Below are 14,129 nucleotides of genomic sequence, written 5' to 3'. Positions count from 1 at the left end.
TTCTTCTCTCTCTCAGAAACAGAAGCTGGCTCCCTTGGTCTTTTAGGAATGTGGGCTCTGTGGCCATGGGGGGCAGCCTGGCGCCTAGCATTCCATTATGAAAAACTCTAACACTGGTTGCCCACAATGGCTGGGAAGTTAGCTGTGGCTTTGGAAAGGTTAGTCTTAAAGACCCCAGGGGCCTTGGTTAGCAACCTAAGAGTCATCTTTGTGTGGGCCTTTGCCAGCTCTTGTTAACCAGATCTGCTAAGGTGACAGAGGCTGTGCTGTTGTTCAGTCAAATCAGTCATATCTGACTCTTTGTGGCTCTGTTTGGGATTTTCTTGACAAAAACTGGAAAGATTTGCCATTTCCTTCTCTGCTTCATTTTGCAGATGAGGAAACTGAGGCAAACAGGGTGAAGTGACTTTTTCAGGGTTACATGGCCAGTGAGTGTCTAAAGTCAGATTTGAATTCAGGTCTTCCTGACTCCAAGCCTAGTGATCTATGATGGTGCCACCTAGCTCCTCTGTACAGGAGTTGAGGCACCCCTTAAAAAAGTGGTAAGCAATGTGCTGAGTATATAGTAATTATAAGACCTGTCCATTCTCCAAAGCTTCATACCTTCAGCTGTTATTCCCAGGGAAGTGGAAATTATCCTTTAATTTCTCTTGCCTAAGACCAGCCAGCATTAAGATGAGGACAGAGATAAAGTGAGGAAAGAAATCCATTTCCAGCAGTGGAAGACAGAAAAAAAAAGCAAACTAAAGGGTATTAGGTAGCTGTAGGATGGAGAGCATCACTTCTAAAAGAGGGCAGGGGAATTTTCTAGTATATGGGTTTACATGGGAAGAAAGTCTTATAGAAGATTATGGAAAACATGGTACCCCAAATAATCCTTTTCCTTTAAAATTGTTAGATAAGCAAGCAAGACATGGGTGATTCTCTTTTCAAAGCAGTTAAAAACACAAAACAAAGCCCTGGCTGGGGGTGAGGAGGAGGAGGTCCTGAGAACTGAAGTGAACAGAGCAAGGAAAAGGTTCATTTTCTTTATGCCTACAAAGTCTGGAGTGCCAAAGCCCCTCTATAAGCTGATATCCAAGTCTGTCTGAGACTTCTCCTGAGAAAAATGAGCCTCTTCCCATTATCCTTCTTTTCACTTGCTTTCCATCTCAGGTCACCTGTTTCTCCTCTGGCAACCAAAGCAGGCAAATAGAAAGGAGTCTGTTTTGTTAGGGGAAAGACTGGCAGATGGTAAGCTTCCTCTGGGTCTGAGGAAAGCTACAATCAGCTCCTTTACCCTTTAGTTAGGCCCGGCTCCACTGGGCTTTCTCAAAGCCACGGAGGTGTCCCACCCACACGACCTCACTGGTTTAACTTTCTGAAATTACTCAGTTGGACCACAAATGGAGCTGGCTGTGCCTTGTAATTTGTGTTGTCTTTGCTGACAGTCAGGAGTGACTCTCTCCCTTCCTGTGTCCCCAGGGTGGGCAAAGGGAGGGGGCCTGGTGAAGGGGAGGGAAGGGTGGGCCAGGCTGGTGGCTATCTGAGGGAGCAGCCAGTTCAGCAGTGCTCTGGTTTTTGCCAAAGCTCTAATTTGGCTCTTGCTCCTCCCTGCACTGAATGGAGACCCTAACATGGATGGGTCTGGGGCAGCATATTTCCTGAGATTATTCAACCCAATACCTTGTTTTAGGGGCATAGATTTCTGAAAGGTGGTGACAAGTAGTCTCTGGGACTCTGTGTAGTCCTTTGCCAAAGTAGACAGTTGCTGAGGATTGGTGCACAGAGTGTAAATTCAGTACTACTTTTCCTACCTCCTAATAGCACTTCATAGTACTTTCCTATGAAGGAAGTAGTGATGACAGTTCATCCCAGCCACAGTTGCCAAGAGCCAGGGACAAATTAGAATAAAGACTTAAAGGGCCATCTCTTCCATGAATAGACATTTCGCAAATTCTTTCCTATTTTAGTCATTAGGAGAGCTCAGGACCACCCGAAAGAGATGTGACAAGAATGACATAACTCTTCTTGAATGCTTCCTACATCTTTGGTGTACCTGCTGAACCTGAAGGGGTTAGGGAGGGAGATTATATCCATTTCCTTAGTCTGAAAAAGAAGATTGGGCTTCATCTACCTTTGGAGAAGCCTCTCATCATCTTCTCTCAAGTTAAGAAACTTGACCTGGTTGCAGTGAGCAGCTCCTCCTGTTCATCCCATGTGGGTGTAAGACACATAGTGATTTATAGTTTTAGGCTGAGGAATCTTATTATATATAAATAAGTTCCTATGTAGTTTTCTTTATACAGTAATTGCCCATAGAGATGATCAACATAAGGATGGCTTATAGTAGTACCAAGTGCCATTTTTCTCCCTCCTTAGCTTACTTGGATTCAATTTCTCTAGCAACATGGTTTACTACTAAACTGAAATGAATAGTTGGAAGATTCTTGTCTATAAGTTCTCCAAAAATATGGCTAAAGTATATACTTCTTAATCTATAGCCTGTGGAGCGAGAGACAGTGGTGTGCCACCCAGATCTGGAGGATCTGTTCCAGGCCTGGCCAGCAGAGCTTCCTGATGAATTTTTTGAGATCACTGTAGATGATGTGAGGAGACGTTTGGCTCAGTTGAAAAGTGAAAGGTGAGTCTTTGATTTTCCATCTGCCATCTGTTTTCTTTTCCCTTATTCACCAATTTTTATATTCTCTTACATCTATCCTGTGTTCCCAAAAAAGCCTCAGGTCCTACTTCCAAAGACTGTAGGTAGATGAGGAAAAGATAAATGTACAAGAATGTTTTTCTAGGTAAAGCCTCTCCCTCTTCCAGAAAAGGTATCCTTTCTTCTAACTGTATTTTGAAAAAGAACATTGAGCTGTAGGATCTAATGCCTTTTTAAATGATACTTGATAGATGTCCTAATAGGTGATACCTATTAATATGTCTTGGGGTCTGCCTGGGGAACAAGGATGTGACAGAACTCAGGGAGAACCCAAATTTTTCTTGGATATGCTTCATAGATCATGCTAGCATTTTCCATATACAATTAGAACTTCTTTTTTTTTTCAGTTTACCATTTGTGTTTTTTATTTTATTTTATTTTATAATAACTTTATATTGACAGAATCCATGCCAGGGTGATTTTTTTTTTTTTTTACAACATTATCCCTTGCACTCGCTTCTATTCCGATTTTTCCCTTCCCTCCCTCCACCCCCCTCCCCTAGATGGCAAGCAGTCCTATATATGTTAGATATGTTGCAGTATATCCTAGATACAAATCCTAAAGAAAGCCCAATGGAGCCGGGCCTAACTAAAGGGTAAAGAACAGTTCTCTTCTTGCATAGGGAGAATTGGATTCAGAAGGTAAAAATAACCCAGGAAGAAAAACAAAAATGCAAATAGTTCACATTCGTTTCCCAGTGTTCTTTCTTTGGGTGTAGCTGCTTCTGTCCATCATTTATCAATTGAAACTCAGGTCTCTTTGTCAAAGAAATCCACTTCCATCAGAATACATCCTCATACAATATCATTGTCGAAGTGTATAATGATCTCCTGGTTCTGCTTATTTCACTTAGCATCAGTTCATGTAAGTCTCTCCAGTCCTCTCTGTATTCATCCTGCTGGTCATTTCTTACAGAACAAAATTAGAACTTATTTATGGGTAGAAAGGAGTAAGATTTCTGGGGTCAGGACAAATAAAATGAACCCCAGAAATAGCTCTAACTTGAGAGTTCTTTGTGGAAAGAATGAAACTTGAAATCTCTTTTCCTGCTTTCTACTTCCTATATCCCTCTCTTTTACTTCTACCTCAGGAAGCGCCTAGAAGAAGCACCATTGGTGACCAGATCTTTGCGAGAAGCTCAGATGAAAGAAAAACTAGAGCGCTATCCAAAGGTATGGGAGGTAGGGCCCTAGGAGAATTCAGCCAGTCCTCTTCAGGACTAAGCTTTGAATGGGGGAGATCCTGTGAGGACCTAGTTGAGTGATTTTATGATACTATGTAACAAACAATAGAGGGATGAAGTAGCTGCGGCAGGAAATGGTGGTTTCTATTATCTATATTGCCTTAGGGTCCCCCCCCCCTTTTTTTTGTCAACCTCAGAAACAGAGTTTAGGAATATTAAGAGACTAAACAAATAGATTTTTCTTCTACATAACTGGGCAGGGGTTTCTGGAGTTGGCTGCTACTATTCCTCATGATAATCTGAGTTTGCTATTTTGGGGGATGGTCTGTCTCTGTTGGCCTAGATTGCACTGAGAATTCTGTTCCCTGACCGATACATCCTACAAGGCTTCTTTCGCCCAAATGAAACAGGTAGGCTATAAAATTTTTTAATAGTATTTTTAGATTTTATGAAACTTCTCCTTCCCATGTCTTAATTTCTCATACAATGTTGGTTTGTCCAAGAACCTTGATGAGAAAAGACCTTAGATAGTAGAACTGATGGAATAGGTACACAAGGTCTAACCTCAATGAGAAGAGTAATATTGGAGGCATGGATGGACTGAGTGCCTTGTTAGTTGAGAAAATAATAGTGTGAGATAATAAAAACATGAGAGTTGATGAAGATAGCATATAGAAAGAGAATCCAGCCTAGATTCTTGGGAAACACCTAGAGATTAAGTAGTATGATATGAATAAGTTGCTAATGGCATACTGAGGAGTAAATAAATAGAAAGAAAATCGGAGAAAGTAATATTATGAAAACCCAGAGAAGAGACTATAATGAGGAGGGAGAGGATGGTGCAATAAATACATTGGAAAAAAGGAGAATTAAGAAAAGAAATTTAGATTTAGCAATTAAGAGATCATTAGTAATTGATGGGAGGAGCTTTACTTCTGATGAAGTTAGAAGCTAGAGTGCAAAAGATTGAGAAGTTAGTGAAAGTGAAAGAGATACATAGAGTGTAGACAACTTTATCTAGTCTTTTGACTGAGAAAGGGAAAAAAGAATGTAATAGTTTAAGAGGATGGTAGGGTCTATTGAAGGTTTTTCTTATGAAGAGACTTAGGGGTGTTTGAAAAGCAGGGAAGATAGAAGGACAGACAGGAGGAGGAAAGAGAAAATAGGGAGAAAAAGGAGAAGGTGAAAGAGGGGATATATTGAGAATATGTTCTGAAAAAGATTGGGGGATTAAGGGTTTGTGTTGGCAAGAAAGTATGTCAGCTCATTACCAGAGATCAAATGAAAGAAGGAGAAAATGGGGGTGTGTTGGAATCCTTAGAAGTGCTAATTTAGCATGGTACTTAGCAAATCCTCTAGCTCACTGATGTATTTAAGTACTCATTGGAGTTCACACATTTGGGAGATTTCAAGATTTAGTATGAGGTATCCAAATTCACACCTCCCTTAATCCCTGCCTCCAGAAGGAGGAGTCAACCTTTTAGGAGATCATATATAAAGAGGCTCTTAGCTTTGGGTTGGAATTACTTCAGAACATTGCCAAGGGTTGGAGAGGAGCACTCTGGCAAGAAGCCCACAAGCCCTCTCTCGGAGGCAAGAGAGATTCATTCCATTTTCCACCTGGCTGGCTGGAGGCTGAAGGACAAACCTTTGGATTTGGAGACATTTGGAGGGAGCTCTTGGAACCAAGCAGAGAGATAGGCCTCTAAGCTGGCAATGTTCCGAAGTAACTCAGAAGTCAAATGACTGGCTCCCTGAAGCTCTATTTATGCTCCTTCTCCAAGAGTGGGATTGTGGGATACTAGAGAGTGGGATTATGGGTTTCCTCCCAGAGTGAATAGAGGATTTGCTAAGTACCATGCTAAATTAGCACTTCGAAAGGATTCCAACAAAGGCTGGAGGCTGAAGGACAAACCTTTGGATTTGGAGACATTCAAAGGGAGCTCTTGGAACCAAGCAGAGAGATAGGCCTCTAAGCTAACCGGGTGGAAAATGGAATGAATCTCTCTTGCCTCCAAGAGAGGGCTTGTGGGCTTCCTCCCTGAGTGCTCCTCTCCAACCCCTGACTATGTTCCAAAGTAATTCCAACCCGAAGCTAAGAGCGTCTTTATATATGATCTACCAAAGATTGACACCTCTTTCTGGAGGCAGGAATTAAGGGAGGTGTGAATTCGGATATCTCATACTAAACTTTGAAATCTCCCACTAAACTTTGAAATCTCCCAAATGTGTGAACTCCAATGAGTACTTAAATACATTAGTGAGCTAGAGGATTTGCTAAATACCTTGCTAAATTAGCACTTCATAAGGATTCCAACAGAGTGTTATTGAGGATAGTTAAGGTTATTGTATAGTAATGCTTTTTTCTGCATCCTTATCTAGTTTTACCTTCCTATTACTTAGCTATGTACTCTTGCATCAGAGAGATTTAACCTTATTCGGGACTTTTATTTTAATCAAGGAACAGGATGGAAATCTGTGCACTAAATAGTGCAAATTCAGGATGTAGTTAGAGGTAGTAGGATTGCTTCAGGGTAGCAGAAAGAGAGGAAAAATAAAACAGCAGATAAAGAGAACTCAGAATTAAGGTATACTTTGCAAAGAAGATAGAGGAGTATACTTTGGCGAAGACATAATTTAGCATTTTCTCATAGCTCCAGCATTGCTGCCTCTCCAAATAAAGTCCTTGACATTTTGGTAGTAAGGGAGCCCCTGCTGCTTAACAGCTGCCTTCCTATGCTGCTTCCCTGCACTCCCAGGAAGAATATACTTAGATTATGTGAGATGAAAAGAGTTCAAATTCTTATTGTTGATGCTTGGATTAAATTAAATTTCATTGTTACCTTGGACCAGAAGGGATTGGACCTGCTTATTTTGCAACACAATATTACTAATAGACTTCTCAAAAAGTTAATTTCTGAATTCTGCAAGCTGATATTGTAAAGCTGATGGAGGATCCAGAAAAAAATGTCTCTTAAGCCAGATTCACCAGCTTCTTCCCACTTTTCTCCTAAAGGAGAATGGAGAGTGTTAGGAAGCCCAGATCTTAAAATTTGTTTCTGGTTCTTTGTAGGCAAGTCATGATTGTCCTGCTAAAATATTGATGTATCTTTCCCTTTTAATTCCTTTTTCATCTTGTTCTACAGTAGGAGATTTGCGAGACTTTGTGAGAAGTCACCTGGGAAATCCTGAATTGTCCTTTTACCTGTGTAAGTTCTTTCTTAATTTCTTCCTTCTCCCTTAAATCCCTTTCTATTTCTGAAATAATAGTAGGAAAGTTGCCTTACATAGCAGTTTTCCTTTCCCAAATCTTCTGTTGTTTTGGGGAGTTACCAAGGGAGAATAGGGGCTACAATTTGTATGAGTCCTTTCTAAGAAAGGGACTTACTCTGAATCTGTCTTCTTTCCTCCATACAGAAGATTGGTTGCTGCCAAGTGATGGTTTGGACCAGTTTGGGCACAATCAGTAATTCCTCCATTCTGTTTTACCTCTATATCTTGGCTTTTTTGTTTTGGGAGCTAGAAAGAGTGAGGGCAGAGGTTACTCTTAATCTAACCAACTTTTTCTCTCCACAGTCCTTGCCCCTCCAAAAACTATCCTGAGTGACAACACGCTGACTCTCTTCCAGGTACTAGGGGCTGTTCCCCAATCTGGGTGTTGGTTTATAGTGGGTTGTTCCAAAGTGTGCCAAATAGAATCCTAGCTCAATTAAAAGACTGCTAGGGGAATGTCCCATATATGCTTTGGCGGTTATCAGATATAGCAGGTAATGTCACAGCCAGTTGGATCGACTTTCCTCTGTGGTACTAGGTCCCATTTCATGTCTTTTCTGTCTGTTCTTTCTGAGTACAGACTCTGCTTCTGGTTTTTCATAGGAGTCTGCCCATTGGGCTACAGTCTCCCAGCTGGGTTAAGAAGGTCTGCTGCTGGATGAGGCTCCAAGTACTTGGAAAGAAAGTTAATGGCAGTTTGTTTGCCAAGCATATAATAAAGCCTTTTAGAGGCAGATTGAATTAAGAAGGGATTAGGCCCACTCTGAAGTTGTTTAGAATGGAGCTTTGTAAAATCCTTCACTTCCTGCCTGGGCCCCACTAAAGGGGATGAGTTTGTAACTGTTGTCCAGTCCCAAGAGCTGGGACCCACTGATGTGCATAGAGTCCCCAAATAGAATCAGAAAGACTGATCCTAGGTTTTTACTTGGGCTTATATTTACTTTCTGTCCCTTGTTTCATGGGACTCACCTTACCCTGGTATTGGGATTTTCTCCTGCTTGGCTAAGTTTAGCTGGTTTACAGGGCACTGCCCTATCTTGTATACCTCCATGTACCCCAGGGTCCACTTGAAGGAAGTAGGTGTTGTCATCAGCCTTTCTCCCTGGGATATTAGGGCTATGCAGGATATATACCAAAGTCACCCCTTGTCACAAATGTTTAGAAGTTAATCTTAACTAATATTGCCATTTCCATTTCTTTTCCCCCTTAACCATGGGGTCAAGGTAAGAAGCAGTTGGATCCCAATCCTACTGGTAACTGGTACCCTGAGCTAGAAAGGGATGTTTCTAAAGTTTCTTCCCTGCCCCTCCTTACCCCATACTTCTCCAAGAGTTCCTTCATATATTTCCCCAGCATAGCTGCCTTAATGGTTTCCTTTTCAAAGCCAATTCAGATATTTTAATTAATAACAGCTATTAACCCCTTTCAAATGACAGATGATTGCTCCATGGGCCTTTGAAGCAGGAGGTACCCAAATCTGAAGTGGGGATGATTTATGAATGGGAAGGCTCCCTTTTTCTTTTATGTTTTGAAGCATGACCATTATGGGGAAAAGGGTACTGCCCTGAGTGGGAAATAAAGGGGAAAATGATAGAATTGAGGAATCAGAACCCAAAACAAGATAATTCATGGAAAGGGAATGAATGGAAATGACCTTATAATGAAGAGGGAAGGGATGGGTAAATATTGAAGGGGAGGTTAGTCTAGAACAGCTAGGTGGCCAAATAGGTAAGAGTTCTGGGCCTGGAGTCAGGGAGATCCTCTTTGTGAGTTCAGATCTAGCCTCAGATTCTCTGTGACCGTAAGCAATTTACTGCACCTTGTTTACCTCAGTTTCTCATCCATAAAATGAGCTGGATAAGGAAATGTAAAACTATTCCAGTATCTTTGCCAAGAAAACCCCAAATGGGGTCACAAAGAGGAAGATATGATTGAAAAAACAACTCAAGAAAAGGAGCCCAAGATCTGTAGTGGGGGAGGGCTCTGCTTCTCTTTTAAATCTTGTCTTAATACATTTCTTTCCTTCCTTATGTGTTCTTAAGTTGAGCTTCCCTATATATATCCAGGAAACTTTCATATGTCTCTCCTAACTTCTCAATTTTGGCAGCTAGCTTGTTGATAAACATTTAATTTAGAAGATGCATCATTGTAGAGCCTGTACTTGAGCTCTGGGTCCCATGACCCATATGTTTCCAATTAGGAGGCCCCAGACTTGTGGAGTCCATGGGACACTGAACTTACTCTTCCATCACCCCATCCCACCTGAAGAAGCCTGATTCCAGGTGACACTTTACTCCCTACTACCAGCAACCATCTCCTTTCATCTGTCAGCTTTGCCCCCAATCAGCAGATGGGGCCAGCCAGACCTGGCACCACTTCTGCCGGGAGTATGTTCCTTCCTGCCAGAGATCAGAGTGCTGGCAGTGACTAAAGGGAGGTCTTTCTCCTCCTGGCGAGTGGCAGGCAAGGAAGCTGAGGGGGCTTTCATTTCCTTGGCAAGTTTGTTGTTGTTGGCTGGTCTCCCCTTCTTCCCCTCCCACTCCTTCTTGCTAGTGGCTGGTCCTGATTGAGAGGAGACTGCTGAATGCTCTTGCATACTCCAGAAAAGTGACATTTGCCTTGGGGGAAGTCAGAACTTATAGGGATTTGTGTTGTAAGATTTGGAATGTTAGAATTTGCTGGGGAGAGGGACTGGGTTTTATGGGTGAAGGGGAATGGGGATGGTGAGTGTATGACAAAGAGATTTGTAGCAATCCTTGTCCCCCAACTAAACACATGCACACATATACACATTCTTTATCTTCTAGCCTTTCCTATGGAACCTGAGACACCTAAAGAGCTGGCTTAATCTCTGTAGGTTCTCCCTCATCTCATGCCTTCTCTAGCCATGCAGTCTCTCCCATGGCGCCTGACATCCAAAATGGATGTTATCCTTGATGGGTCTTTGATGCCTTTCTCCATGGAGTTCAGCATTTTCTTTTAATTCATTCTTTGTCCTGAGGATACTTTTTCTTTACAAAGAGAAACTGAGGACTGAAACAGAGGAATGGTTCCCTCCCAACCTTCTGAATTTCAGTCCTGTGATCTCATCATGGATTGTGCTAGAGTAAAGGGCAGGGGAACAGCTATTGAAGGGTGTGGTGGTCTGTCTCAGTTTAGGTTTTAAATAGAGGTAGTGGGACCTTTGCTCTTTTTTCTTTCTTGTGCCCAAACTATTCCCACAATCAGAATAATAGAGGAATACTCTCAGAAAAGTGCAGTATGCCTCTCCCTCCCTTCCTTAATCCTTCAGCCAGTCTTCCTTTCTCCTTTGGTTTCCAGCTTAGAACTGTTTAGCTCTTGAAAGCATCTCTGGCCTCCCACTATCGCTAAGATTTTGCTTTCTTGCCTTTGCTTACTACGGAGACTTTTGGTTTCTTCTTTTAAAATCTGCTTTGGGTTCTTGATAAACCTTTTTTCCTTCTTCCTGTGTCCTGCACCTGGCAGCACTATTAAAGGTCATAGAGATTTTTCTTGGGCTATTCCAGCACTTCTATGCCTGTAACTTAGGTAGTATTCCTAAAGAGAGAGTATTGTAGCAGATTTGGGATGATGGGAATACTTCAGGGTCACTCAGCTGGAAGTCAGGATCTGAGTCTTCTTTCTAGACACTAATAGAGAAAGTATACTTTGCTTATTCTCAAGAAGAATTCTGTTTCCAGTTCTAGTCTTCATAGAATCCTAGTACAGTGCTGGGCATAGTATTGGCAATCAGTAATTATTTTATACTAAGAAACAAAAAGGTATCCTAAACTAGAAGAAGAGGAATTTAGGTTAGTCCCAGTGAGAATTTCCTGACCCAGATCATCTGCCTTTATAATGACAATAAAGGTGTTTCTGAGATATCTTTTTCTTGGTAATCTTTAGGAATTCTATAGCCTATGGTTTACTTTTTTCAAGTGAGTCTAAGACTCACAGAATAGCATATAGAAGGCTGGACTAGGTAATATTTGAGGTTTATTAAAGGAATCTGGACTTCTTGGTTAAAGACTAGGTATTGGGTCAAAGCCTTTCTTTTCTTTCATGTAATTGGGTTGCTTAATACTTCCATATTCCTACTTAACATTTTTTCTCCCAACCCTCCAAAACCTTTCTGAGGGCTAATGGAAAATACCATCTTTCTAGTTTTCTATAGAAGTTAACTCTTCTGTGGAAGAGTCTCTGTCTCTGTCTCCCTCTCTTTTTTATGTGTGCAGAACTGAATACCTGAGCAAGATCTATGGGAAAAGAGGGAGACAGGATACAGAGGCCCATTCCTCATTTCCAAAGTTTTCTTGGCGATTTCGCCTTTTTTTTTTTTTTTGGGCTTCCTGGTGTCTAGGGGCAGACATCACTTGCTTGAGGGCTATAAATTGGGCTAGTTAGATTTTGAATGGCATATGTGTATAATCTATTGTACATTGTTTGCATGCATTTGTGTGTGTGTATGTGTGTGTTCTGTGTGCACTGTGTGCACATATATGCATGCTTTTCTTTACTTTTTTTCTCCTTTTTTCACATCTCTTCAGGTCAGGTGGAATTCATGAAAACCTAAAGAATCTGGGCTTTGAAGTCCAATGTACTAATAATGATACTGTATATAGCTCAGGAGTCTTTCATCCATGGATCTCAAAGCACTTTCTTAACATTAATTAATTGTGCCTCCTTTCTCACATGCCTTTAGGGAGTTTCCTGTTTTCACAGAGTGTATGTATGATTATTCTGGTTCATTTTACAATTAAAAAAGCAAAGAGAGGTTGTTGGAAGACAACAAAAGAGCTTTAAGAGAAGTTGTCCCAGGAGCAAGTGAATAAAAAGTGGACTGTCATCTGTGAGACCAGACACTTATTTGCACAAGTCATTCCTCTGTTCTAGTAGCCTCCTTACTATTTGCCTTGCCTGTTTTCCTCAGACACTTGCTGTCCACAAAGAACCAAAGAAAGAAATTGTGTTTCCAGCTTGGATTAGGGATTGAGCACACTTGGAAATCTTTGGACAAACCCGGTATCCCTGGAGAGCTAGGAGCAGCCACCCAGGCCTAACAAGGGAGACTGGGCATCATTTGACATCTGGCACAACAGTGGTTGCCTCCCCAGACCCAACTGGCCTTGCTCCAAAAAAAAATAGTGGATTTAACTGTCAATGTAGGTGTGAGGGGAAGAGAAAATCCTTGAGAAAAACAGTTCCCAGCTTTCCTTAATGTCACTATCATTCCCTGAGCTTGTAATTCCTACAGTATCTATGTCAGTCACATCATCCAGACCTGTTCAAGACAGATCTTGTCAGCAGAGGATTCTGTTCTTTCTTCAATGATTCCAAACTTTCTTATTATTGTTACTAATAGAGTAGTTTGGTCTATGGGTAACCTAAAAAAATCATTTTCGTTGTACTTAGGAATTTGTTATATGAAATTATTTCTCTTCATATGCACTTTTCTAGTTATGTTTGGCTTAGGTAAAATGCTGGATGAAGCAAGGGCTCTGTTTCAGCTTAACCACTATGGAATTCAAATTTATCTCTCCCACAGTGACTTTAAAGGAAATTGATTCTTGCAAAATGTGGCACATGGTTTAAATATGATTTGTGGTTAATTCAGCTAGTTTGAAATTAAATGGTAGCTGATATACTTTCAGTTAAACAAATGGAATTTAATATGTTACAGAACTTTCCACAGATCATTGAACTGAATGAAATCTACAAAATTAATTTGAATTCCCTGAATAGACACTGCTAGGTGATGGTAGTCCAGGATCCTTCTAGGTGAGAAAAACATCATCCTGAGTGTTAAAATCAGTTTTTGTGTATCCAGATATGTGCAACCTGAGAGATAACAATACTTTTACCTGATAGTGTATAGAGAATTCCTTGCTTAGTTCTGGGAGACCTTTAATATCATCCAGAGGAGTATCTCTTATCTTCTTAAATCTCCATCTTTCCCTGATTTTTTTTTTTTTTAAAGACAGTTGGTGTTAAGTGACTTGCCCACAGTCATACAGCTAGTGTCAAGTGTCTGAGTTCACATTTGAACTCAGGTCCTCCTGACTCCAGGGAGAATGCTCCATTTACCATGCCATCTAACTGCCCCTTTCTAATTCATTAGGGTGGTTTGGAAAGGCTTTGGGAGTATGTTTGCCAACTATGTGAGATTTAACTTTGGAGACTTTGCTGGAAGTAGTAAAGGAGGAAGCAGGTAGAAAATAATTTTCCCATCTTTATCAATGTTGCAACACTGATTGGGTCTCTCTTCTTTTTAATTCTGGGTTCTGTTGTTCTCTTATACAATCTCACTTGATGATCTTACTTGCATTGTGAAATATGAAACGTAAGAAGACTTAGAGGAAGGTTGGTTGCAGTAGGTTAGGTAGCTGTCAGTGGAAGATCCTTGGGAGATATATGAGCATAATTATCATCTCTAAGCTGATGATTCCCAGATCTAAATATCCAGCTTTAGTCTCTCTCCTGCCCTCTACTTCCATATCATTTATAACCTGTTGGATATTTAAATTTGATATTGCCCAGATATCTCAAACTTAATATGCTCAAATAAAATGCATAATTTTTTCTCCTTCATCCACTCCAGTCCCCAAATTCCTGGCAATAGGGAACACCACTATTCTCCCAATCTCCCAGATTGACAGCTTTATTGTCATCTTTGAATCTATATCCATATCTATATGTGTATTTTTTACTTTATTTCTGCTTCCACAATGTCTCTTGCATATGTTTCTCTCTTCACACACCCCAATCTCCTCTCATCATTATAACAGCTTTCTAATTGATCTCCTTGCCTAAGTCTCTCTCCCCCTTCCCTCCCCTTCATTCTCCATGAAGATGCCAAAGTAGATTTCCTAAATTATAGTTCATGGCTGCCCTTCATGCATCCTCCAGGGTCTAGCAATAGTGATCTACTTGCTATTTCTTGGACATGACATTTCCCATCTTGGTGCCTCCAT

The 14,129-nt window shown here is 40.9% G+C and overlaps 1 protein-coding gene across 1 annotated transcript in view; it reads left to right on the top strand.

Annotated features, from left to right (window-relative positions):
- ASPSCR1 (ASPSCR1 tether for SLC2A4, UBX domain containing) overlaps window positions 1-14,129 on the top strand; it is a 155,233-nt gene that overhangs the window by 131,021 nt on the left and 10,083 nt on the right. Inside the window, exons 8-12 of the mRNA XM_051995329.1 lie at window positions 2,484-2,623; window positions 3,793-3,874; window positions 4,229-4,295; window positions 7,032-7,094; window positions 7,462-7,514. Of these exons, the coding sequence (XP_051851289.1) occupies window positions 2,484-2,623; window positions 3,793-3,874; window positions 4,229-4,295; window positions 7,032-7,094; window positions 7,462-7,514 (405 nt within the window). The remainder of the gene's footprint in view (window positions 1-2,483; window positions 2,624-3,792; window positions 3,875-4,228; window positions 4,296-7,031; window positions 7,095-7,461; window positions 7,515-14,129) is intronic.

Source organism: Antechinus flavipes, chromosome 4, assembly GCF_016432865.1.
Source record: "Antechinus flavipes isolate AdamAnt ecotype Samford, QLD, Australia chromosome 4, AdamAnt_v2, whole genome shotgun sequence".
Lineage (NCBI taxonomy): Eukaryota > Metazoa > Chordata > Mammalia > Dasyuromorphia > Dasyuridae > Antechinus > Antechinus flavipes.
Note: the sequence above shows the minus strand (reverse complement) of the source record. Positions and strands in the feature narration are given on the sequence as shown.